The following is a 24,789-nucleotide window of genomic DNA, read 5'->3' as shown; positions in this document are numbered from 1 at the left end:
GCACTCAGAGAACATCGATCTTGATGTAAAGAGGAATGAGTGTGCCCTCACCCGTGTAGTATCAACAGTGGCAGTGGGAGTGCTGGCTACCCCACACGAACATCAGCCTCAGTTCTTTTGTCTGTCAAAGTACCTCACTTAGTGTCTATCTTGGTTATTCTCTCATTGCTGAGACTAAATACCTGACCCTCAGAATTAAGAGAAGAAAGGTTTGCTTGGCTGAGTTAGTGGATGTGTCAGTCTGTTAGCAGTTGGCTCCAAGGCAGGGTGGCACATGGTGGAGAGGCCACAGTTTAAGGTGGCAGAAGACAGCAAAGGCAGCAAGAGCAGAGGGGGGGCACAGCAGCAGGCCCCTCTTCCTCCCTCACATTGTACGCAGGCTACAAAGGGCGGGCACAGCACTCGCACCACCTCCATGCCCCCCTTCTTACAGGCCCAGGACCTTTAGAAAATGAGGACTCTGAGCCCCTGCTGAGTTGCTTAAACTTCTAATCTTGCCAAGTGGACGCAGCACCAACCATTACAGAATCTTAGTTATTTTTCTTGTGCTGCTGAGACAAACACCATCCACAAGTTAAAGGAGAAAAGGTTTATTTAGCACACAGTCTGTAGAGGTTTCAGGTCATAAATGATGGGTTCCAAGGCATGGTGACACATGGAAGACAGGCTCTGCAGAGAAGAACAGTCCATGGCCAAGCAGCAAGGGTCACCCACAGCTCTTCCTGTCCTACGTATTTTATGCAGGCCGTTTAGGATGGGTAGCACTCACCACCTTAATCCTGGTGTCTTGATTCTAGCACTGTGCCATGAATCAGTACCAGCATGACACACTGTCGGTCCTGCGACCTCCACAAAAGCCCCGCCTGACGGCATGTGGCTTTGTGGGGGCATGCAGACACAAGCTGTGACACTTGTCATGAGGCACAGCGATGACCCATGTCCAGGAGCTCTCGCCGTGTTCGGGACAGAGCGACAGTCCCACGGGGGCTGGGTTCTCTCTCTCCCCCAGGGTGGTGGTTTCCTTCCAAGGCTGCATGCCACAATCCCTTGCAGAGCTTGTAAAAAGCAGGGACTGCTGCACCCCGCTCTGCACAACTAAACAGGAACTTCTTTGTTGGTCTTTTAAAAGTAACTGCTTACATGATTATTATGTGCCGTGGGGGTAAAGAATCCCTTCACTCTACCCTCTCCAGGGTCCCTGCCAATTCTGAGAATCAGCTTCCTGAAGACTGATTTCTAATCCTGGTTTTTCACAATATTTCCAAGTAACTTTTGTATTTTACCTCTTATCTCCTAAGCAACTGATGCCATTATTAAAGGATAAAATTTTTAGTATAGAACTTTTATTATTTTAGATCTTTACTGATATCCATAAAGGTTAAAAGATACATGATAGAAATATAGACTTATACCCAATTCCTTAACTTCAAACCAATCAACAGCACCAGGTCTATACTACAGCAAAATGCATTCTCATCCATCAGGTTGATACAAGGGGCAAATTCACTGCAGAGGGCCGCAGGAAACAGATGCATTGGGAAGGAAGGGTGCAGTGCTACGAGAAAATAGTGATGGCCCCACAGCCTCTGGTGGCCTCAGAAAGAAAGAACCTAGAGAATCACAGTGGCCCGCTGCAAGGTGTCAAAGGTGAAACAGGCTCTTTGGAGCCAGGCTGGAAGGAACCGTGAGACTCTCCGGCCCCGAGAGAAGATGCTTATCATCAGGTGCCGGGTGCAGCTATATCCAAGGCGTGAGTGCTGAGCAGCAAACCGCCTGCTGCGATCCCAATTCCTGGTCTATTACTCATTCACAGTACCTCAGCCATGCTCCTCTTCTCCAAAGATCAAAGACAGCTGAATCGGCAGACAACGGACAGGAACAGGAACACCTATTGTGTACAATGTCTTTGTGTCCTTCATCACTTCCGAGCTCCGGCTGTGTGAAGATACTGGCCTTTTTGTATGTGCAATTTTGTCACAAGTCATTCCCCTATGATGTTTTAGAGTCTGTAGCAAATAAGATGGGGAGATTTTCCATGCCAAATCCAGTGTGGCATACTGTACTGGCAGTGAGGACCTGATTTTTCTATGTAGTTCTTGCCAAAATCTTTTTTATTATATTTATTTATTTATTTATTTATTTTTGGCAAAACTGGGGATTGGGCTCAGGCCCTTGCACTTGCTAGGCAAGCACTTATTCTACTGAGCCATTTCCCCGGCCTCTTGCTATAATCTTTGTTATGACATCTGAGAAACAAACATATCTATTAAAGACTTATTTTCTCTTCATTCACATATTCTTTTACCAAATACTTTTAAGCAATCACATTTAAAGTTTGTCTTGGGGACTACAAGGACACAAGATGAGTGCAAAATCATTCCTGCTACCTAGAAACCTGAAGGGCTCAGCTACTTGACATTCATCAAATACCAAGTGTTGGTCACAAGGGTGTTGGTCTGTTCAGGTGTATCTTCAGTCCATGAAATAGAGGCCTCTCCTAGACTTTACATGATTATAAAATGAAGCACAGAAAGATTAAAACAATTTTTGGAGTTGAATTTTGTTCCAGCATGAATCCATTTACTATGACTACCCCCCAAACACCTTAACCTATGGGCTTCAGAACATATACTCTACATGTATTTGGAGATGAGGTCTTCATGAAGAGAAATGGGTCTGTCTCACTTATGCTTACAAGTATAGGAATTTACACGTAGACATGCAAGCGTAGAGAAGACCAGGTAAAGCTGCAGGGCTGTGCCAAGGAGAGAGTCTTCAAGAAAGCAGCCTGCCAACAAACTGAGCTTGGACTTCCAGCCTCCAGAAAAGCAATGAAACAAATTTTTGGTGTTTAAATCATACTGTCTATGTCATTTCATTCTGGGAGCTGCCGCAAAACAATACAGCTGCTTGCCCAAGAACAAGACTTTCCACAGAGTTCAGTAACTCAGGCCTCACAAATATTGGAGCTGGCACATGCGGAAAGATAACTGTCATATACAGTAAGAGCTAAGGTTCAGCCAAGTTGGTATGGCAGCTTAAAGGCACGGTTTCTCCCAGAAATATTCTGGGAAGCTACAAAGCACACAGGGTTACAGTTTGTAAGCTGCCAACTGAAGTGGACCCAGGACTGAGATAATCCAGGAGGGTATTTGACAGCACAGTGAAAGAGCACCTTATGCTTGGATGGCTAAGATCTGGTACCATGTTCATCAAGTGAAATTTTAATAAGGATAATTATGAGATCTACCTCATCATCTGACAGAATTTCCTGAGGGTTTTTGGTACAAGGAATCATGCTGAGAGTTTATAAATTTGTTTAGTCTTTATAATACCATAAAATTAGTAATATTACCTTGATTTTATGAAGGAACAGACTGAAAGGAGCAAAAGAAATGATTTAATTTGCTTGGGGTCATGCAGGAAGAACCATGTTGGATGCTAAGCTAAAGCTGCTGGATGCCAGAGCCTGAGTGGATTTGCTGGCAAGGCAGCACGAAGGACGGCAGCACTATAGACGGCAAGGAGCTGAATGCATGGCTGAAGATAAGACTGTGGGGCCAACCATAGGAAGTCCAGTACACAGCTTGCAAGCCAGGACTGCGCACTACCTACCTGCCCCACACTGGCCTTGGGAAGAGGCCCAGGACACAGAACCTTGGGCTAAGGAGCAGTTCTGCTAGTATCCATGTGCCTCAGGAAGCTGCCAGGGTAGCAGAGGAAAATGGGCTTATTAGGAAAGAGCCCTGAGGCAGGGATAACAATTAGGGTTTTAGCAGACTAGTGGAGAGAAAAAGACCACAATTAGAATAATTACATCTGTAATGAGGTGGAGTGATGGGTAATAGGTGCAACAGAGACCAACAGTGTTTGGAAGAACATGGGAGGTCAAGGAAAGGACCCAGACTTCTGCATATGTTTAACTGGGGCAGGGGGTATAAAGATAAATTTGAGACATTCAGCAATGTAGAAGAGCTTGTCATGTAGATGAGGGTATAATCCAAACAGAACTGAGGGCAGGAACTTACAAGGGTTGAAAAGAAGAAGAAAACCTGTTAGTGAGAAACCTCAGAAGCCACAGGAAACGTCTGACTTACTTGAATGGTATTGGGGCACCAAAGCCAAGAAAGGGGCTCACAGATCACAGAAGGGAGATGAGATGGCCAACAATGCCTCCTGACCCCGGCAGGCAAAGTCAAGGTGAGGGGTGGGAATGACAGAGCGGGTGCTGAAGAATTCAAAACCCAGGTAGCCCACACCTTGGGAGGAAAGAAACATGAGGAAATGGCAGTTACTTATGACAGCAAGTCAGGGACAGTGAAAACTTATTTTGGGTAACTCTGGGAAAAAAGATCCAAGGGGAGAGAATAAAGAGATAAAACACAGAAAAGGATAATTATTCTGTGCTAAGCAAAACAGCACAAGGCCCCAACAGAGGAGTAATGAAAGACAAAATATAGTCTTGGATTTCATGACATACAAAGAGTTGGCGAATACTTTTGTCATGGCAGACACTCCCAACTGGTAGTTACCCTTACTGTCTGTACTTCAGAGACACAGAGCAATAGAATGAAATGGAACAGGATATGACCAAGGAGATACAAGTGAAGTTCCGGTGTATCAGACCAAGAAAGAGAACAAAAGATCCCTTGGAATCAGTGGTAAAGTAACATTTTAGCTCCTCACAACAAATGAGGATAAAGCTAGTCTCATCTGTGACAGGAAGATACAGTATTTAATGACACCTGGGGATGAGTCTATGTGTGAACACTCATGCACTGCTTTTCAATTCAACCCACACAGTGGAAGACACAACACCAACGTTACATATCTGTACCTAGCCTGTTCTAGTTGATACACTGTGTCAACTTGAGACTTTTAGGTTGCCTAAGGGACTTAGCAGAGAGCCACGGTCCTTATTTGTAAACATTCTAAACTTGTGGAAAGGGAGGGCAAGGGATTATGTGGATGGATAGCCAGCATACAATGTAAGGTAGGAAAACAGACTTGTTTTTCCTTGTTGCTTTTGCTGCCTTCTGCCACCCTGAGCTGTTGCCCCTGTGCCATCCCACTCTGCCTTGGAGCCAGCTGATTATGGACTGAAATCGCCACAAACTGTGGAGGTATTTTGTCCTAGCAATGAGAGAAAACTAACCAAGACAGAACTGGGTACAGGGAGTGGGGTTGTTGCTGTGACTATACCTGACCATTTGGTTCAAGAGCCTTTGGGAATGGTTTGTGGGAAGAGTTTGGAAAGGTTTGGAGATAGCACCTAAAAGAGTAGAGCTGGAATGCCTAAGGCTGTTCTGTATGGGGCATTCTATTCTGGTCAGACCTCAGAAGACCAGAAGGCTGACAGGAATCCTGGTAAAGGCTGACAGAAATCCCATAAAAAAAACAGGCTCAGGAGCTTTCTACCAGAAGAAGGGTGGCACTGGCTGCTGGACTCCAGACAATACATATTATAGCTTGGCAAAGACAGTCTTCATTTTACTCCTGTCTACAGACTTTGCTTGAGATTAAGATTAAGAGCACTGGACTAATTAATCTGGCAGAAGAAATTTCAAGGCAGATGAAATTGAAAGTTGGGGCTGTGGCATAGCTACTGTTGGGGGCTTTTAGCCAGGTTTATACAGAGAATCAAGAGTAAAGAGCTCAGCAGAATGATTTAAGACATTGTGAGTTTGACCAGAAGAAAGCTCGGGCCAAATTGTGAACTACAGGGCCAGGGAGATGGCTCAGTGGAATAAGTGCTTCCCTGGCAAGCGCAAGGGCCTGAGTTCAATCCCTGGTTCTGAAAACAAACAAACAAACAAAACAAATTGTGAACTACAAAGAGAGAGATGAGAGATCTCCATTGCTGAGAGGGAACAGGATAGAAAAGAGGGCCTGACAGCATTGCAAGAAACACCAAGTCTCCTCCACCCTTTGCAGACTCAAAACTGCAAAAGTGAAAGACCTTGCTTTGAAAAGAAGACCTCAGAACACCATATATCAGAAGGGCAGCAGCATAGAAAATTTGATCCTCAAAACTAGATTGACAGTGCCCAGCGATCCAGGGACTCTTGTTCCCTACAGCCAAGAGAGGGAACTTTGGTACCTTTGCAGCTGTGGCACCATCCTTGTGGTGCTGGTACACACAGAACGCAAGAGTTATGTGGTTAAGAAGGCTTCTGCCCCGATGTCAGAAGGCCTGGGAGGCCAGGCAGTGTGTGCAGCTGTATGAAGCTGAAGGCGTAGTGGAGACCCCCGAAGTCTGGAAAAGGTAGGAATGTGGATCACCTAAGGCAAGCTGTGAGGAGGGAGCTCGCTGGCCCCAGGAGGCGCTGGGGGGGCCAGCACCACTGGAGGTGCCACAGGAATGGACTCGCTGAAATCCTTCAGAGCTCACAGTTTGCTACAGATTACTTCAGCTGCTGGACACAGAAATACATGACTTACTCTCTGTCCTGCTAGATTTTGGGCTTGTTTTAGTCTCAATCCTTTGCATCCCCATTGTGACTTTTGGAATAAAGACGTCTATCTTGTGCCACTGAATACTGGAAGTGTTTAACTTTCATTAGTGCAGGAGCTTGCAGCTGAGAGTCTGACGTAAATCTCAGAGACTTGGACTTTTCAATAATGCTGAATCTGTAGGACTTTGGCAACAGAGATGGACTACGTGCCTTCTGCACAAAGGAATGTGCGTAAGTTTTTCGGGGGCCAAGGGCAAATGGTGTGGTTCTCGCGTAAGGTAATATGGATAGATTTAATACTAGTTATTAAGGTTGTTAAACCAGTGCTATAATGGTCAAGTTTTGAAATAATAAGAATGTCTTTGTATTTGGAAAATGGTTAAAGAAATATGTCTGGCTGCCAAGTTGACAAGGGATGGGTTATAATGTTTGATACATTGCATCAACCTGAGAAGTTTAGAAGGTTAACTAAGTAATTCAGTAGGGGGCCAGGGCCCTTATTTTGTAAAGTTCCTAAACTTGTGGAAGAGGACACAGGGATGGTGTGGGCCAGCAAACAGCAGCAAAAGAGGCTTGGTTTGCTTTTTTGCTGTTTTCTGCAACTCTGAGCTATTGTCCCTGTCCCATGCCACCCTGCCTTGGAGCCAGTGGATCATGGACTAAAACCTCCTGAAAAATTTAAAAATTTTTTTTTAATTAAAAAGGGATTTTGATGCATTTTATCATCCATTTCATACGCTGTGAAAAGGAAACAACTTACCAACCTTCTGGGCACAGTGTCCAGCTTCTGTGGACTTACGCTTCAAGCGCTGACAGAGCGCACAGTTACCTTTTCATCTGCATATACAAAGTAGTTAATTAGCCAGGAGACACCGTGCGCTGAAGAATTCAAATGGTGTGGAAGTACACTGCGGGGAGGCCTAACATTTCACTGTATAACAATCAGTGGCTGGTACAGAACTCTCTCTTACCAGCTGGCAAAGTCTGCATTTTCCAAATGGCAGTTTACTATGCATTAGGGTTCTCCCAGCAGAAGGAAATAATCCAATCTAGTAGTAGACTCCAAGTCTCCAACTGCTTTTTCCTCCAGGGTACTTTTCCTCTTTCATTTTGCATGAGCTACTCCCACCCTTCTGATTTTCATACCTGGAGGCTGCAGCCTTTCCACCAGTAAGTGGCTCTGCACTGTGAACTCTGGACTATTTCCAGTGGTTTCCCAACATTTAGGTGGGGGTAGTCATTTTGAGACTCATGTTTGAAGTTCAAATTGTCTACCAGTGTGACCAGAAACAAGATAAGGTCCTAACTCTATGACCCTGCAAACCTCTTTTCTTTCCTCCCCGCTGCCAGAGGCCAGACCAGACATATACAGAAGACTATCAAGGTAGCAGACAGCAAGCTATACACTCTCCACAGACATTCTCCATAGCCTCTCGGCCATGAGCACACCAACATTACCCCTGGATTCTGGAGATGAAGAAATGGCAGCACAGAATTACATCTAGTAGAGGGACCAAATTTGAACCCAGACTGCCCTGATTATAAACTCCAGGTAGGAAGCTGTATGCTGCCTTTCTGACTGTCAAAGAAATGAGCTTTTATCAAAATGATTCATTTTCAGTTTTTCTTATTTGACCACAGTATCTAGCTGATCTCTGACCAATATGGTTATATGGACTGGAACCCCCATCATTTGACAAGTCTTTGTGTAGGAGATAAATGACTCAAAGACACTACAGTGCCTCAAGAAATATGGAGAAAAGATGTTTCTCTAGACACATTATAACTGATTTGCATCTAAGTTTTCTATGTGGATTAGTCAATAAATCATGAGCAAGCCAGACTAGTGCCGCTAAGATCTCCAACGCATGCCAATCTGAGCCCTTGAGGGATGCTTTAAATTCAGAAAAGTGCAACTGGTGATGATTTCAGTGTTTCAAATGGGCCTACAAAATGATTACATTGGGACAGGTTTTACCTAAATAAAGCACAGAGGCTCACAATGAAAGTAATGCACGTCTCACTTTTCTACCAATACAAACCGAAGTTCACATCGCCTTACAATGGTTTCAGCTGCTATGATTCCTACCTGAGGCCCACAGTCCTGACAAATACATGTTGTGTCCAGGAGGGCTAAGCACAACCAGAACGGGAAATGAGACTGTGGAAACTACAAGTATGGCCACACGAGCCCGAGCTCCAAGCTCTTCAATGAATAGGGCTCTATGCACACAAAGCACCATTATTTCCCAACACTCTAAATTTTCACATGATACTGTTCTCACTGCTCAAAGTAAAATTACAGTTTATTTCTTCTAATATATTCTCTCTGAAATGGACTAGATAGTCTGGGGAAAAAAACGTGCAATGTACCTTCAATCACAACTACTTTAAGGTCAAGGCCCAGATGTTTCTCAAAAGCTTGATTTCTTCTCTTCTTCCTTACAACTTTACAACCCAAATTTCTCCTGCCTTGTTACACAGAGATTTACTTCATTGCTGACATTTCTAACTGCACAGGGAACTCCATGGTGGGAAGTGGCACAGCTAGTTCATTTTTAAAAACAAAATTCCAGGAAATAAGGTATTTGGAAAGGCAATATAACCCAGAATCCTAATATAGTACCCCATTTACTCTAAGTACTCCAAGAACAGTGACTCTCGTGAAATCAATAATGATTTTTAGGCCCAACAGGTGTGCCTGTGCTCACGCCCTAATGACAGGAAACACCAGATGCCTCAACACAGGACCTAAAGGCCTGGTTCAGAAGCACCAGTTCCTCCTCTCCACAGCCCATTTCCTTTCACCCATATGAACAAGACAGGCCTTTTGTAGCACTTCTTTACTGATCAAGACAGTATTCCTAAACATTCTTCCCACGGATCTGGGGTTCAGGTCAAAAGACCTCTTAAGATGAAAAGGCATGTTTTCTTATTATCCTCCTGCAGCTGCTCTAGTCAATGGTCTTGAGACTATTCAGAGAATATTACCAGTCTTGAATATAAAACATAAAAGCCATTATTAGTGTGTTGTCCACAGAAAATATAGCACTACATTTTAACATGGTATAATTTGTTATATTTAAACTAAAAGCATTAAATATAACCTTAATTTGATCACCTCCCTTTAATTGGAATTCACATGGTAGATACTTATAGTTACTTAAAAAATTAAGCAGCAAAATGTATATGAAGACTACATATCTTGATATTTTAATTATGCTCAATTGAATGTACTTAAAGTGCTTTTCACGAATGACATGTGCTAAGAATATCTAATTGCACACTGACATTCTAAAATATGTGCTTACATGTATCAAAAATAGATTAATATGACTTACGAATAAATGACTTTTAAACTAACATACAAATACATTCTTTTGATTATTTGGATACAAACAAAACTATAGCTACAAAGAAGGTCTACAGTAGTAAATGCCTAATAATTTATGCTACATTAAAATGTATATATGTGTGATAATAGTATTTATAAATTTATGGTTCGATGTAGTTTCCATTTACTCTCTTACTCACTGTTAAATGGAGACATGAATTTTTTAAGTAGCACAAGAAGTATTATTATAAATATAACAGGTACCAAACAGATATTTAGCCTGCAGTGGCGGGTGGGTTTAGCACTCACTGCCCAACAGCAGCTGCTGGCTGTTCACAGGAACTTTCAGGCAGGTGCTCAACAGCCTTCTGGAGAAGCGGGCATGAAATCAAGGGCCGCCCACCTGGTCCAGCTCTGAAGGCCAAGGCATCAGTCCCAGCATCCTCCCCAGAAAGACCCTCTTCCCACCATCGGGAATGTAAGTCCTCACTCCAAGCTAAGAAAAGGACCTTTGCGTAAGCCCTGCTTGTGATGGGCTGAGCTGCATCCCCCGAAAACTGCTCCTAAGTCCCACGTGCTTGAGCACGAGACCGTCTTGAGACAGCACCTTTAAAGAGGTAAGTAAGACAGACTGACACGGCTGTGCCCTAGCCCTGTGTGAGGGGGATCTGCACAAACAGAGGAAATGAAGTTGTGGGCAATGGAGGGCCTGGGAAATGCTCAGGGAGAGCACGGGGAGACAGCAGTCACCTGCCTAAAAGCAAAGGTGGGAGGCCTCAGGGAAACAGACTTGCCCACACCTCAGATCTGGACCTCGTTATCTCCAGAACTGTGAGAAAATAAATCCCTGCTGTGTGGTATTTTTTGTGGCAGCCTCAGCAGACTGAGAACTGAATGAGATGGCACAACTAAATGCACACCGCCAAGCATAAAGCTACACAGCGTTCTCCTCCCTTGGTTTGGCATATAAATTAAGGTCTTAAAAAAGCCTATAAATTTTAGCAACTTTGAAAAGAGAATAAAGTAGAGTCTTATCATGGGATTTTTTTTTTTTTTTTTTTTTTTTTTTTTTTTTTGGTGGAACCGGGGATTGAACTCAGGCCCTACTGCTTGCCCTGGAAGCGCTTATTCCACTGAGCCATCTCCCCGGCCCCATCATGGGATTATTTTTGAGAAGGTATCAAACTGAAATGCCCCAGTTTTAATTTCTCAACCACATGGTGAGGGAGAAAAAAGGCTATCCTGTTTACACATTTTACAAATATTGAGCTTCATATTTTCAGCATCATAGGGTTTTAATAGGCCTGTAGAAGCCTGGCCAAGAAGCCAAAGTGGGTTCTGTTTGATTGACATTAAAAAGCAATTAAGTCCTAGACCTGTCAAATCTGTTAACATTTGGGGGTCTGCCTGTTCTATGTGTCTATTTTGACGGCTACCGCCAGAATCATTTAATGCTTTACAGACCTCCAATGTCTGAAGTAACTAACGGCACCAAATCTGTGACCCAATCTTTTTCAAAGTTCTGTACAGCAAGCCCCTCCCCTATTTATAAATAGCCAGAAAGACTGTCTTATGTTTGAGGGGCACTGAGTCACATACAGTAGTATCCTGGGTCACAAATGCTGCTTGCGAACAACTCCGCTTGCAAGCCAAAGCAGTTAGCAAATTTGGGCAACCATTTGTGAACTGGACGTGGGCTGGCAAACATGACCGTGCCCAACTCCCCCACAGAAGCACAAATGCAGACCTTTTCCAAACCGTAAAACAAATTAAATGTATTAACGGAGACACAGTGTACTCTGTCACTTTACCAAAGAAGAGAAAAGAAGGAAACCAGATGAGAGGGATCTGGCTGGCGCAGTGCTCACCATGAGCTGGACCTTTCCCTGCTGCAAGGGTACTTGTGATCCTCCGCAGGCAGTCCTGAGCTAGCAGACTGTCCTAAGTGCCTTAAATCGCTCAGACAGCTGCAACAAAGTGCCACAGACTGGGCAGCTCAGAGAAGCAGCACACGTTTTATTTTGAGAGGCTGAAGTCGGGGGTCAGGGTGCCAGCCCGACTGGCGTCTGGCAAGGACCCTCCTCCTGGTTTACAGCCCATCTCCCTGCTGTGTCCTTACACAGTGGAAGCGATGAGGGACTCTGTGGGCCCCCCAGACAGGTACAAATGCCCTTAAGGAGAAGCTTTGCCTTCACGGCAGAAATCACTTCAGTCCACAGCCCTCTAAGACCACTACACAGGGCCCTGATTTAATACATGAGTAGTGGGGAGGAAAAAATGTTCAATCTATAGACTCCATAAGCCCGTACAGAGCAAATACTTCTTCAGTTTCTACCCTCAGTCAAAGTAGAAGTCACGTAGAAAAAGAGGCTCTTGCTGCTGCAGACAGGCAGCACGCCCTGCTCCCAGCCAAGGCCCAGCCCCCACCCCAGAAGCCTTTCGGCATGAGCTGCAGGAGACTGCCCCCTCAGCATCTCAGAAATCTCCAAATTTGGATATTGCCATGGTTAACATTTTTTTTTCTATTCATTGGCTCCTTTTTTAAGCCTTTTTTTTTTTTGATTCTCATGGTTTTGACATGACAAGATTACATGTTAACCAGTCAATAAAATCTTTTCTACCTATAACTCAACCTATAATAAATAAACTATACCAAAATTTCCATGTTACAGTATTAGCTTCATCCTGTTCTTAAGGTTTGAAATATACTTGGCAGTTGTTTATTTGCCACTTTTAGAAATGGAAGTCAAATAAAATAAATAGAGACTATTTAAAAGTTGTTTTACTTCTGAGTGCTCATGGAATTCTTTTGAAATATCTGGGACATGTAGCTCTGTGGGCATGATTCCTGCTATTCCGCGGAGTCCATCAACTCCTTTCCCTGGCTTCCCTGAAGTAAGTACCTCTTAACTGCTCACCTATCACTAAAGAACAGTAATGGGTATAAAGTGACCACCCTTCACTCCCAATTCCATAACTGCCTCCATTAGCAACGCCTTCTGGTCCCCTGTGTCCACTCAATAGGCATGCCACACATGGTAAGAGGGACTGCACAGAACTCTCACAGGCAGGTACGAGCTCTCTCCTCAGCTTCCGGGCCTCAGTTTCAGCAGTTTTTGCCCAACATCCTTTCTAGGGACTCTGTTAGTTATTAGCCCACAGCTGTCAAGATCTCTTGGTGAATCAGTGACTGTATGTGACAAAGACAGCCAGTAACACAAGACACCTGATATAATTACTAAGATTTCAAGTCAACAGGAATTGATGAGCAGAAGTAAAGCATATGTACCACTTAAGAAAAGCTGTACTATAGTCTTAAGTCTTCAGGAAAGAAGGATATGCAAAACATGCCTTCTGAGGAATATTCTGAATAAAAATCATTTAAAATAATGTAAAACCTGTTAGCTTTTCATTAAATTATAAATGTATTACAAAGATGTAACTATTAATAAATTATTTCTGCAGTCTCATTTTGGTTAATTGGCATGTCACTCAGAAGTGACTTCACAAAAGTCAATTTACGACCGAGCCTCATATCATCCTATATTTTATAAGTGAAATATGTGCAGAACCTTGTATAGTGAAATAAAATTCTATATCTTAAAAAAACTATGCTGTGAGGCCACATCTCTACAGGAAGCCCTGGGAAGAGAGATCACAAAGCAGGACTTCAGTCCATGTCAGGAAATCTGTCTTGCCAGCTCTGATTGCCAGAGCCTATGTGTTCTTTACAGGACGGAATTTTCTCCTAATCTGATACCACTGGATCTGAAAGCTCAAGGAATTTCAAGCTCAGTCTTAAGGAGTATGGCTTCAGGTATATTTTATGATAGTGGTACTCCACTACTATTCAAGGCAAACTTACAAAATCCAGAGCAATTCAAAGTAACAAAACAGTACCAGAAGGGTGTGAAGAAGGTGGCAGAAGTAGATGGAACTGTGTCGCAGAGCCCTTCGTGGGGGGAGGGCTGTGGTTATAGCTCAAAGCTCCTGCTGGCCTTTCACTCAACAGGTTTGCCTCTCCAACTTCTTCTCTTGATAATTACATGAAACTGAAACATAATTCAGCAACCTGATCTGATTAGGTGGGACCAGGGCGGAGAATGAACGAAGGTCATTCTACAGAAAGGCCCAGTGGCTAGCAAGGCACAATCAGTAAGAGAAGGAGAAATGGACAAGCAGAGTAAAAAACACGCACGGGGAGATACAAGAGCACAGCGAGAGGGGCCAAGAGAGCCGAGTGGAGGAGGCAGAGGAGCCGGCGCCCGGAGCGGGATCAGTTCTCCACAGCCTTTGCTTTCATTTCAGGACACTTTAAAGTAAACCTTCACTTATTACTGCTTCAGTGAGTCTCTGCTCCTTGTTACCGGGAATGATGAGCAGCGGTGCCCAGTGCTGACAAGAGGCTGGCCCTGAGGAGGGTGCTACTGGAGTCTGGTGGGGGAAGGCCCTTTGCTACGACGCCTGTTACATTTCCCATGTTTGCGCCTGGGCTGGCATTGTCAGCTTTCTGCCCATCAGGAAAGAAGCCCTGCAGCTGCTGGCTGGGACTCTTGAGATGCTCTCTTTCAGACTCAAGGTGCCAAGGCTCAGTAAGGCCAAGCTCCACAAGCACCTGTATCAGGTGCGCTGGGCGACAGCCCCAGCTGCTGGCAGGTGATAAATGGCCAGAGAGCTGCAAGAGTGGTGCCTCTTGGACCTCCAACTCAGGGGAGTCTTAAGACAACTCCAGCCCCAGCTGTCATCTGCCTATAACCAGGTAAACTCCCAGGTGAGCCGGGTCAACCCAGAGAATCATGAGAGGACAGCAACAAACTGTGTGAAGCCACCAAGCTTAAGACGCTATCTGAACAGGTAATCAGGACCCCTCTCCTCCCCGGTGATGAAGAAACATTAGAATCACTTCCATTAGCAGGCAAGTCCTAGGATGAGGACTGTCCTACAACACTGGCTAAAATGAAACGAACCTCAAACCTGACAGAAGGATGAAATCATATGCTAGTGAAGAGGCAAAGAGCCTCACACCGTCTAGGAGTTAGGAGTGCAGTTCAGCAATGGAGGACTTGCTGAGCACAGGGTTCAGCCTGCTCCCCCACAAGAGGCAGATCAAGACCTTCAGGCTGGTTAGGGCAGCTGGGGCCCTCAATAAGCCACATCCGAACTCCAATAAACTTCCCTTTCCCCTGAGGGAACTGAATACTTTTATACTTATCCCCATTCAGAAAATCCAACTAAAACATATATTTTCATAAAATCCAAAATACATGTATCAGAAGTTAAAAGGCAGGCACTGAGGAGGAGCTAGACCGGCACGGGAGCCAGGTTTCAGCTGTCTCACGTGTCTCTCACAGCTCTCCTCACTGTGGTCAGCAAAGCTAAGCGCAGTGGTGGCAGCCAGGTGGGCTCCCAGCCTTGGCCACTGGTTCCGCTTCAAGAGCACCGTGCCGTGTCCTCCCTGCCGGCGACCCGGCTAACCGCCGAGCACAGTGCGGCTGCCCGAGCCCGTCTCCTCAGAAGGTGGCTGAGACCTAGCTTCTCCCGTGCTCTCAGAGCTCCCTCCTCGGGGTCAGGCACCGTGGGCGGACCCCACCACACTGCTGGGCTGCCCTGCCGGCCTGCTGCTGAGGACACGGTGGGCTTTCTGACGGCCCCCGCACGTCAGCTTGAAGCCTGTCTGCTTATGAAGAGACAGAACGAATGACTGTTTTAAGACACCAAGTCCCAGGAAGGCTTATTTTACAGCAATAGATAACTAAAAGGAAGTTGTTATCTCTATTTTACAGCCAAGAAAACAGGCCCAGAGAAATCGAGTTGTTTACTTCTCTAGTCACATCTCGTAGGCAAAGACTCTGGACCTCAAAGTGACCAGAAGCCCACGTTCCTTGTAAGATAATGGAATGACTTCTGTTATATGTTGTTATCTTTGTTTTGCAATACTGTTTTTGTTTTGTTTTGTACTGGGGACTGAACTCAGAACCTTATGCTTGCCAGGCAGACACTTACGCTGCTGAGCTATCTCCCCAATCCCAATACTGGGTGCTGAAACCAGGGCCATAGCACTGAGCCACATCCCAGCCTTTTAAAAATTTTTTGATACATTAGTTTTGGGACCTGCCTGCCTCAGCCTCCCAGAATGCTGGGATTACAAGCGTGCGCAATCACAGGAACCTGAGAGCATTACAAATGGCTAGGATTTCTAAAAGCATTAATTTTACAAATAAAGCATCCTTATTAGGCAAATTGCAAAAAAAATTAGACTTGCAAGGGTTTGAAAAGAACATTTCTACTTTGCCAAATGATGCATATCTATTCATGATTTTGGAATCATGATTAGCACGGTTTAGAGAAGTGATCAATTTTATTAAGCAAGCGAATGGGCATAAGTAAAATTATACAATGTATATAAATATATTTGCATTACAAGATCTCTCATTGTTCAACTAAATATTTAACAAGATCACCCAACTTAATGACAATATTGGTTTTAAAATTCAACGAATAATTACAAAGTGCCTTCTGGCTACTCGCACTAAGCTCCTTGGGATGTATCAATGAGCACAAAGAGTCCTGTTTGTCGTTTAGAATGAAGGAGACTAAAAAGAAACAGCACGTGATGAGCACGTAAGGCCTGCAGTGGGCCAGGCCGTGGCTGAGCAAGATGTGCAGGGAGAGGGTAGGAAAGCGGCAAGGAAGCCCGGAGGACAAGGCGGCTAGCAAAAGCGTTTGAAATAACAAGGGTAGAAAACCTTAAATTTACTCAGTATCAGGTCTGAATTTCTGTTAAAAAAAAACAAAGGACTGCAGTCTAGGAAAGAAACCTCAAGTTATCAAAAAACTTAGTTAAGTGAGTGTACCGCTCCGCTATTCAGTGTGCCAGTGGAACAAGCCCGTAAATCCACACATCTTGTAACAGACACCCGGGCCACGCTGAAACACCTCAGCAACGTACTATTTGCTGTTCTTTTCTGACAAGCAAAGCACAAGCGTGGCACTGATGGGAATAAAGTGAAGACTTCAGTCTGAGAGCCACAGGTTGCACTCTTACCCCGGATTTGACTGAAGCTTTCAAAAGCAAAGTTACCTTGCACTCACATGAGGTGCAAGGTAGAAAGATGCCCACTACACCTGTCTCTGTCACATGTGAAATATGTGTATGTGAAAGATACACACTCGCAAGTGTGAGACCCTGAGGATCTAGGTACTGGACAGAAATTCTACACTCTGGCCTAATTTGGAATGCATAAAATCAACTCTGGGGAGAAAATGCAAATCGCCAACTATTCTGTCAGTCTTTGAGTTTGTAAACTGTTTCAACATCTAGTTTAGTCTTGAATTGTGCTAAATATATTGCTACTATTGACAAAGAGTAAAAAAATGTTCAGAAAACTCAAGTCAGATTTTTGGCAGGACACTAACCCTAACCTGAGCATGAAAGCTGAGCCTAAAAATAGAGCCAACTCGCCCTTGTCTATGCATCAGTGAAAGGAGCACTTTTTAATCTCTTCAGTTGCAGATATTAGTACAAAGCATAACAGGTTAAGGAACTGGATAAACTTTATTTCTTTTAACTGCTAATGACTGCTAACCTCCTAGTGCACTAACGGTTTCCTTTTCTAAAGTCTAATAAAACACAGAGTTTGGCTAAGCACTACCAAGTTACGAGCTTACAGAGATGAGGAGCTCCCTGTATGTTTCCCTTCTTTTGTAGAAAACATATTGTAAAACAGAAAAAGCCTTGAAAAGAAGGCTTCGGCCACAAGTGCAAGCCAGCCATGTGTACTAGCTCCTAGTAATAACGAAGCAGTGAACTCCCTAGGGATGATAAGCTGACACCTAGCAATGCTTGGGTAACTAAGGCTGAAACTGTTGATGTGACACAGCCCCCACAAAGCCCTTTGTATTCCCAACTGGTGAGACCAGGTGGTTGGAACCCACACCCTTCTGGGGTGCACGCTAGGTGGAATCAGGGAAGAACCGAAACACTGCCACTTTAATACACACACACAAACACCCCTACACCCTTGCACACACACATGTACACACACACACAGTGAAGATGCAGTCATCCATCCTCCAGGGAGATCTAAGACGCCCAGGTTGTTTGCTCTCACAAAACTGCCTACTCTGACTTCTTAACGTGATGATGGGGGTGGGGGAAAGAGGCATAAAACGCTGAGGACCACTGTCTGCCCACCTTTGAGATGAAGGGTGGCAACCTCATTTCATAGATATTTTAAGTAGCTGTAAAGCCCAAGTGGCTCCAACTTTAAGCCTGTGTTTAGATCAGCTTTGAAAAAAAGGCTACTCTTCTTCACAATAACTAGGCTTCGCTTCTGATGCCAGCCTGTGCTCTGCGTTTGAAATGGGCAACCACACCCGTGAAAACACGACCACCTACAGATGGCACCGTACATGCCACAGCCCATCTCCTTGGCACCCACACGCACGAGTAGGCAAAAGGCTTTTGTTAAAAAGAAAAGACAGCTTCAGGCACCATGCTATGATGATGGCCCAAATCAAAAAATTAACTTTACATTTTAAATTCTTAAAGAGATCTATAACCATGTCTTGATAGCAGGTTTAAAATCTAGGGACAAGCAAACAAATGCAAACTATCCAACAAACGAAACCTGACCCCCACCTGACCTGCAGCACCCACCCTGCTCTTCTGGATTCCCAAAAGAGCCTGAAGGCCTGGGCTGGATGTATGGTAGTCCATGGGAACATCTATTTCAAAAATCAGAAAATCCAATTATTCACATGCAAAACTACAGAGCTGTCTGAAGTAAAGACTGCTTATGGGGCGAAGCAGTTCCCGCAACGCCTGCTGCTCTGTGATTATTGGCCTGCACCCTTTTTACTGAGGACATTAAAGGCTCCTTTTTTTCCGTCCTGCATGCTCCTAAAGTTACAGAGCCTGGCCATCTCTGACAGGTCAGTGATCAAACAGAATCAGGCGGTAGTCAAATTCCTATGTCTCTCAAGATGACCACAGTCAAGACTTCCCAGCCTCTGATAAGCACTAGGAAGCACCTTCCCATGCTGAATGGGACAATGAGTGCTTTCCACACACATTTAATATTCTTAAGTGCTTCTCAGACTTTCAACTCAATAATTTCCCAATAAAAAAGTTATTTTATGAACAAGATTTTCTGCCCCAAACGAGTCAATTATAAAACAGAAAAATGTGACCTCATCTTTCTCTTTAAAAAAGATACATAAGGTTGTACAGAAAATAAACCAATGTTGTATTACCTGAGCGATCAAAGCCTATTTATTTAACCAACCTTATCTTTGAATAGCACCGGCCTTTGTAGAACAGTTTAATTTACTTAACATATTTACATTCACATGAGCAAACTGCTGCGTGAGCTCTAGAGAAACACAATGTTTTGCTGAGCCGCAGAACAAGACGCAGGCTGTCCATCGTGTCGAGAAGCAATCGTTCTACGCGTTTCTGACAATTCAGCGCAGCCTCAGCCAGCCACTTCCCAGCCTCTTTCATCCACAAGCACTGAATCCTTGCAGATGCAGCCATTTGCAAGGAAAAGCAAAGCAGAGCGCTATGCTGCTGACTTCAAGCTACACGTACAGTGCCTGACCCAGCAGAGGGCGCCACGAGCGAAGAGTGCACATGGACACCAATTAACTTTAGAGGACTTAATGACAAACTTTCAGATGCCAAACACTTCTGCCACAAATGACTTCTGCAGAAGCAGCCAAAAGCAATGAAGCATTGAACAGGCATAACACAGCAGGCAGTGAGATCCGAAACATTTACCCTTCCACCTCAGGCACGGTCGCCTGCCTAGGAAAGTGGAGATGCCCTAGGAGACACTGCCCTTGCACAGGACCTGTGGTTAAACAGAAGCCTTAGTTGCTGACCACGGCAGTGATACGTACGTGAAAACAAGTCTTTCTGATGTGGAAATCTGCAGACAGTACTTACACAGCCTCCAGCAAGGATTTCTGCTGCGAGTGGTATTGAACCATCTTTGTGCATAAATTTGTCCCGCACAAAATCATTCACCTTAAAGAAAAATATTTACAGAAGCTGATGATAATTATAAATAAAGTCATTAAACAGAAGAATGCATCTGCCAACTTATTTTTCTACTATGTAAATGATAGCTCTGAAAACTGTTTGAGAGATACTCTTAATAGTATATACATAGTTGTTTTAAAGGTAAAACATGCTGTATACATTGCTGGTGTTGCCGGGAGAAAAACTAAGATAGGTGGTTGATAAGCCAAAAATTTAAATATGTCCTGTAGTTACAATAGCATGAGAAGAGAGACGTACTGACAGGAGAGACAAAACAAAACCATTCAGTCCATAATTTAAAAACAGTTTTACAAGATTAAAAATCACTTTCGAGTCTTCTAACAAGATTTAATGTAAAATAACACTCCTCACTGAGACCAATTTGTACAGATTTTTCAGCTCAGTGGAAATTCAGTATCTAAAAATTCTCAAGGATTCTTAAAGAACATCAATTACACTCATTAATTAAGTATAATATTATCAAAATGAAATGAGCTATAAGCAATTTTAAGGAATAGTTACAAGTTTTTGGCAGCTAAAAGCCAGAGCAGCTCAGCTATCTCAGGTCGTATCATAAAATGGTGGAAGAAGGATTTCACGGCAAAGCTAACGGCCCCGCAAGTCTCTGGAGCTTCACAGTCTTAGTGACATGCAGTATCTATCCCTCCACAAACACTTGGGCAAAGCTCAAACTGTCAACACGAGTCAGGCCTAAGGCAAACAGTGATGAAGTATCAATTGCAAGTAGGATGTAGATCCCACACTATTCTGCTTGGGCAAATGCTTACATCCTAAACGTACAACCTATTTAGAGCAGGTGTAACAGAAAGAGTCCACATTCTGAGTTGAGAAAGTCTGATTGTGAATTCCAGTTCTCGTGCTCACAGGTTGCGTGGCCAGGCTACCTAAGCCCTGCGGCCCTTAATGTTCCTTCCCTGCTCACGGTGGACCACACTTCACAATGATTAAAACAAATGGGAAAACACACGTCAGGCCCCTGATAGGGCAGGTTACGAAGAGCATTTCACGGTGCTGCTATGATGGGGAAAACAACCAATGATCTTCTCAAATTCCTCATTACATTCTAAGATAGTCTGTGTTAAACAGGGGACAATGAAAAGCTGTGTGTGGCTAGTGCCTTGCCTTCCAATAGCACCTCTGAGTAACCACAACCTGCTGACTCAAAAAAGAACACCTGCTGGATTCGTGTGCATATGTAAATTTCCTTATTAAGGAGCATCGACTCAAAAGACTTACTGTAAGTTTTATGGCCTTCTCTGGGGCAACTCCTAATAGCTGTGGCAACAGACCTAAAAATCAACAAGAAGCAGAAATATATTAAATAAATTAGCATTAACTAAACAAATCAACAGCTCTGCAGAAGGGATCACCACTTAAAAATTGGGGCAATCTTTGCTGTAATTTTCTGCTATTACCTTTAATGAGAATACTTGAAATGGAATGTTTAAGTACTAACTTCTAACAGCCACATCTAACAGTAAATGCCCTTGCACATTCTGGGTAGTTTGCGTGCTGGGTAAATCAACAGTACTAGTGATACAGGAAATGTCTTACTTTAGGAAAAGTCTGTGCCTCTCTCCTTCATGCCTCCTAGGTCCGCGGACATATGCCATACATTTTTGTAGCGTTTCTCTCAGCTCAGCCACTCATTCACTGGACAACTACGACTCCTGGACCAGCACAGGACAGCAAGTAACATTAGCGCTCACATGTCTCACACGCAAAAGAAAAGCCTTCCAGGGCACAGAGCTGGACAAAGACAGGGAACAAACAGCACAAGGAAAGGAGCAGAGCAGCCTGATGTGCGTGGGACGGAAGCAGAACGTTGGCCTGGCCTGCCAGTGGGACACAGAGAGCAGCCCAGGTGGGCACCAGAGGCTTCGGCTGTGCCACAGGTCAGCATCCTGGGCCTCATTCATTCCCAGTTAGAAAAGAGGGAAGCTGAAGGTTTTAACCACGACAGCAGAATGCTAATCCATAGTGTTAAGGGACTATTCTGGCTGCTGCGTGGAGGAGACAGGATGTACACACACGTGTACCTGCATGTGGTATGTGTGCGTGTCTCAGGAGACTGAGGGAGAAAGCTAGGGTTGGCCCAAATGGGTCAGTGTTTAGCATGAACAACTGGCAGAGATAAGGAAGAACGAATTACAGAGCTATAAAACAGTTCTGGAGTGACAAATAAAGACCTCTAGCATGGACAAGATTCAGCGTAGAAGGCAGGTGCGGCCTTTGATAGGAAAGGGCCACTTTTTAAACATGTAGTTAAAACAATAGTGGGGCCACATATCTGAGCTAAAAAGTGTCATTTTCATTTGCTATAAGAAACTAAATTAATGAAAATTAAGACAATTGTCTTAAAACACCCTCTAGGCTAACCTGGAGCGCACGTCACACTGTGTCATAGCACGTCCAGGGCGAGGAGGGGGGAGTTGCTGCATGGTACTCTCTTATGTCAGCAAGTACACCTTTTCAATGCATTTATACTGAGGCTCTACTCGTAGCCCCTTCTCACTACCACCCTTACTGCATGTCACTGAGACAGGACCGGAACACCCAATCCACCGAGGTCCCTACTCCCCCTACTGCCGGCACCCCAAGCACCCGTGCTCACTGTTCTGCTCTGCTGACAGGCTCGCAGCACAAGAGTTTCTTTTTGCTTATGGCTGTACAGAAGGGGAATGCTAACAGGCCCAGACAGCTTCATGTTTTAGGAAAAAAGTAGGAACAGCTCATTTCACTGAAAAACTAAATAATGAGGATGCTGACACTAATGAAAATTTAAAAGACAGCTATAGAAAGTTTATTATGTGCGAGCAACCATCTTAAGGACTTTCTTAAACCATTTAATCCTCCCAACCGCACTAAAGAAAGGAAACTAAGGCATACACAGATTAAGTAATTTCTTCTAACTTACCTAGCTTTGGTAAATGGCAAGACTGGGATTTCAAACCTAGGCTCGCCTTTTTGAGTTTATACCACCGGTCACTCCTCAAGCCCGTCAAATAGTTAACATAATTTCCTACTCAGCCTGAGCTGCTCCGTTCCATGACCTGCCTGGATCCCACAAGCATCTGAGGTTGCAACCCCTTCTCTAGGTGACCACGTTTTCAGAGCCTGCTCCATCCTGAATGAAGACACCTAAAGGATCTGCTGCCAGAATTCAGCAGTGGGAACCCTGTGGCCGGCACCAGAAGTGGAGCCAGCCAGTAAGGATCCCTCCTCAGAAGCATGAGAGCCTTGAAGGGCAATAAAGCTGGTTAACACAGAGGGACGCACCAAAGCGAGGTAATGAGTGAAGAAGGGAAAACACAAGCTGCAAGCGAAGTCTGCTCCTGTCACAGGGAAGCAGAGTAAAGGCAGAAGGAGGGGTGGTGGAGAGTACTTGGGGCAGGCACAGAGGTCCAGGTGTGGTGGCACACACCCGCAATCCCAGCAATCCCAGCACTCAGGAGGCTGAAGCAGGAGGATCACGGTCAGTTTGAGACCAGTAATGGGCTATAAAGTCAGCTCAAGGTCAGCCTGAACTGCATAGTGAGACCCTGTCTCAAAAAAGACAAAACAACAACAACAACAACCAAAAAAAAAAAAAGGAAAGCAAGCATGCAAGCACGGAAGCGCCACCCATGAGAGGGGCTAGGCTGGCTCTGACTGCCTTCTGGACCCGAGCCAGGCTTCAGGGCACCTTGTATCCTTGTGCCCCGCAAGAGTTCTGCCTTTCTTCTCCCTCGCATGAACTCACAGCAAATGCCTCCCTTGTGTGCCTGCCAGCTTGAGCGAGGCTGTGCGCTTTATAAACTAAATGAGCCAACACAGCGCGTAAGAGAAAGCAGGAATGGGAACCACCAGGGCCGAGTAAGTGCTTCCAGGAAAAGCAAGCATTCTTGCCTCTTCAAATGCACTCATCAATCTTGTTAGAAGTTACCTATGAGATGAAGGGTTTAGTTAGTACCCAGTGAAAATACAACATGAAGGCCGGGGAGATAGCTCAGCGATCTACGCGCCTGCCTGGCAAGCACAAGGACCCAGACTCTAGCCCCAGCACCACATGCAACGCTAGCCTAGTGAGAGCCTGCACCAAATAAATAAATAAATAAATAAATAAATAAATAAATAAATAAATAAATGTGATTTTAAAAATACAACATTAGTTTCTACTAGTTAAAAAGGAGGCAAAAGCTGTTTGCCCTACATTTAATATCTGAAATCTCTATTTCACTTTCTGTATTCAGACCATGAGCTAGAAATGTTTTAAGTATTTACTTGTTAGGTATGTCTCTGTCATCAATAACTGACCAAAACAGTGGATGGGCGGAAGGCACTAGGGTTTAAATGATGATCTCTTGTCTCCATAATCACTGTGATAGTCTTTTTAAATGACTAACAAAAAGTAGCCTAAACAGCCAAGTGATTGTTAAATGTTAGATATTCACTTCAGCTAGCCTTGTAGCCCACTGAGATTTGTCTTTTTTCACTAGAAATTTAGTGATGCACTGTGAACTGCAGAAAACAAGGCACCATGTCCTGTCTTGAAGGCATATACGAGAGCAACAAATATTCATTATAGAACATTTATCAAATGTTCTCTCCATGTAGCTGGTATTACAATGAATACAACGACATGGGTGTCTCTTCCTCAGAAATTCTCAGTGTAGAAAAAAGTAAACTCTAATTGTCTCCATGTACCAGAAAGGAGACATCTGCAAGCAGCCTGGTAAGTACGAGCCCAGGAGCATCGCAGCACTGGGAGCACACCGTGGAGAGAACCAGTTGTCCTGCCCCTAACAGGAGAAAAGGATCAAGGGAGGGAAGTCATCTCCCCTAGGGCCTTATCAGCAGGCTGCAGTCCCCTGAAGAGAAGGGACAGGACCAGAGGGACTGGCACTGTGGTCCTGGAAAGGGGACCATACGCTAAGGCCCCAAAATCTAAGGTG

General features: G+C 44.3%; 1 protein-coding gene across 1 annotated transcript in view; it reads right to left on the bottom strand.

The window, feature by feature from the left end:
• Slc25a13 (solute carrier family 25 member 13) overlaps positions 1–24,789 on the bottom strand; it is a 276,904-nt gene that overhangs the window by 31,625 nt on the left and 220,490 nt on the right. The window contains exons 14-15 of the mRNA XM_023716885.1: positions 21,092–21,144; positions 19,739–19,819 (exon numbers count right to left, since the gene is read on the bottom strand). Of these exons, the coding sequence (XP_023572653.1) occupies positions 19,739–19,819; positions 21,092–21,144 (134 nt within the window). The remainder of the gene's footprint in view (positions 1–19,738; positions 19,820–21,091; positions 21,145–24,789) is intronic.

The sequence above is a fragment of the Octodon degus genome, unplaced genomic scaffold (genome assembly GCF_000260255.1).
Source record: "Octodon degus isolate 3935 unplaced genomic scaffold, OctDeg1.0 scaffold00050, whole genome shotgun sequence".
In the NCBI taxonomy this organism is placed as follows: Eukaryota; Metazoa; Chordata; class Mammalia; order Rodentia; family Octodontidae; genus Octodon; species Octodon degus.
This window is presented reverse-complemented; position numbering and strand designations above follow the sequence as displayed.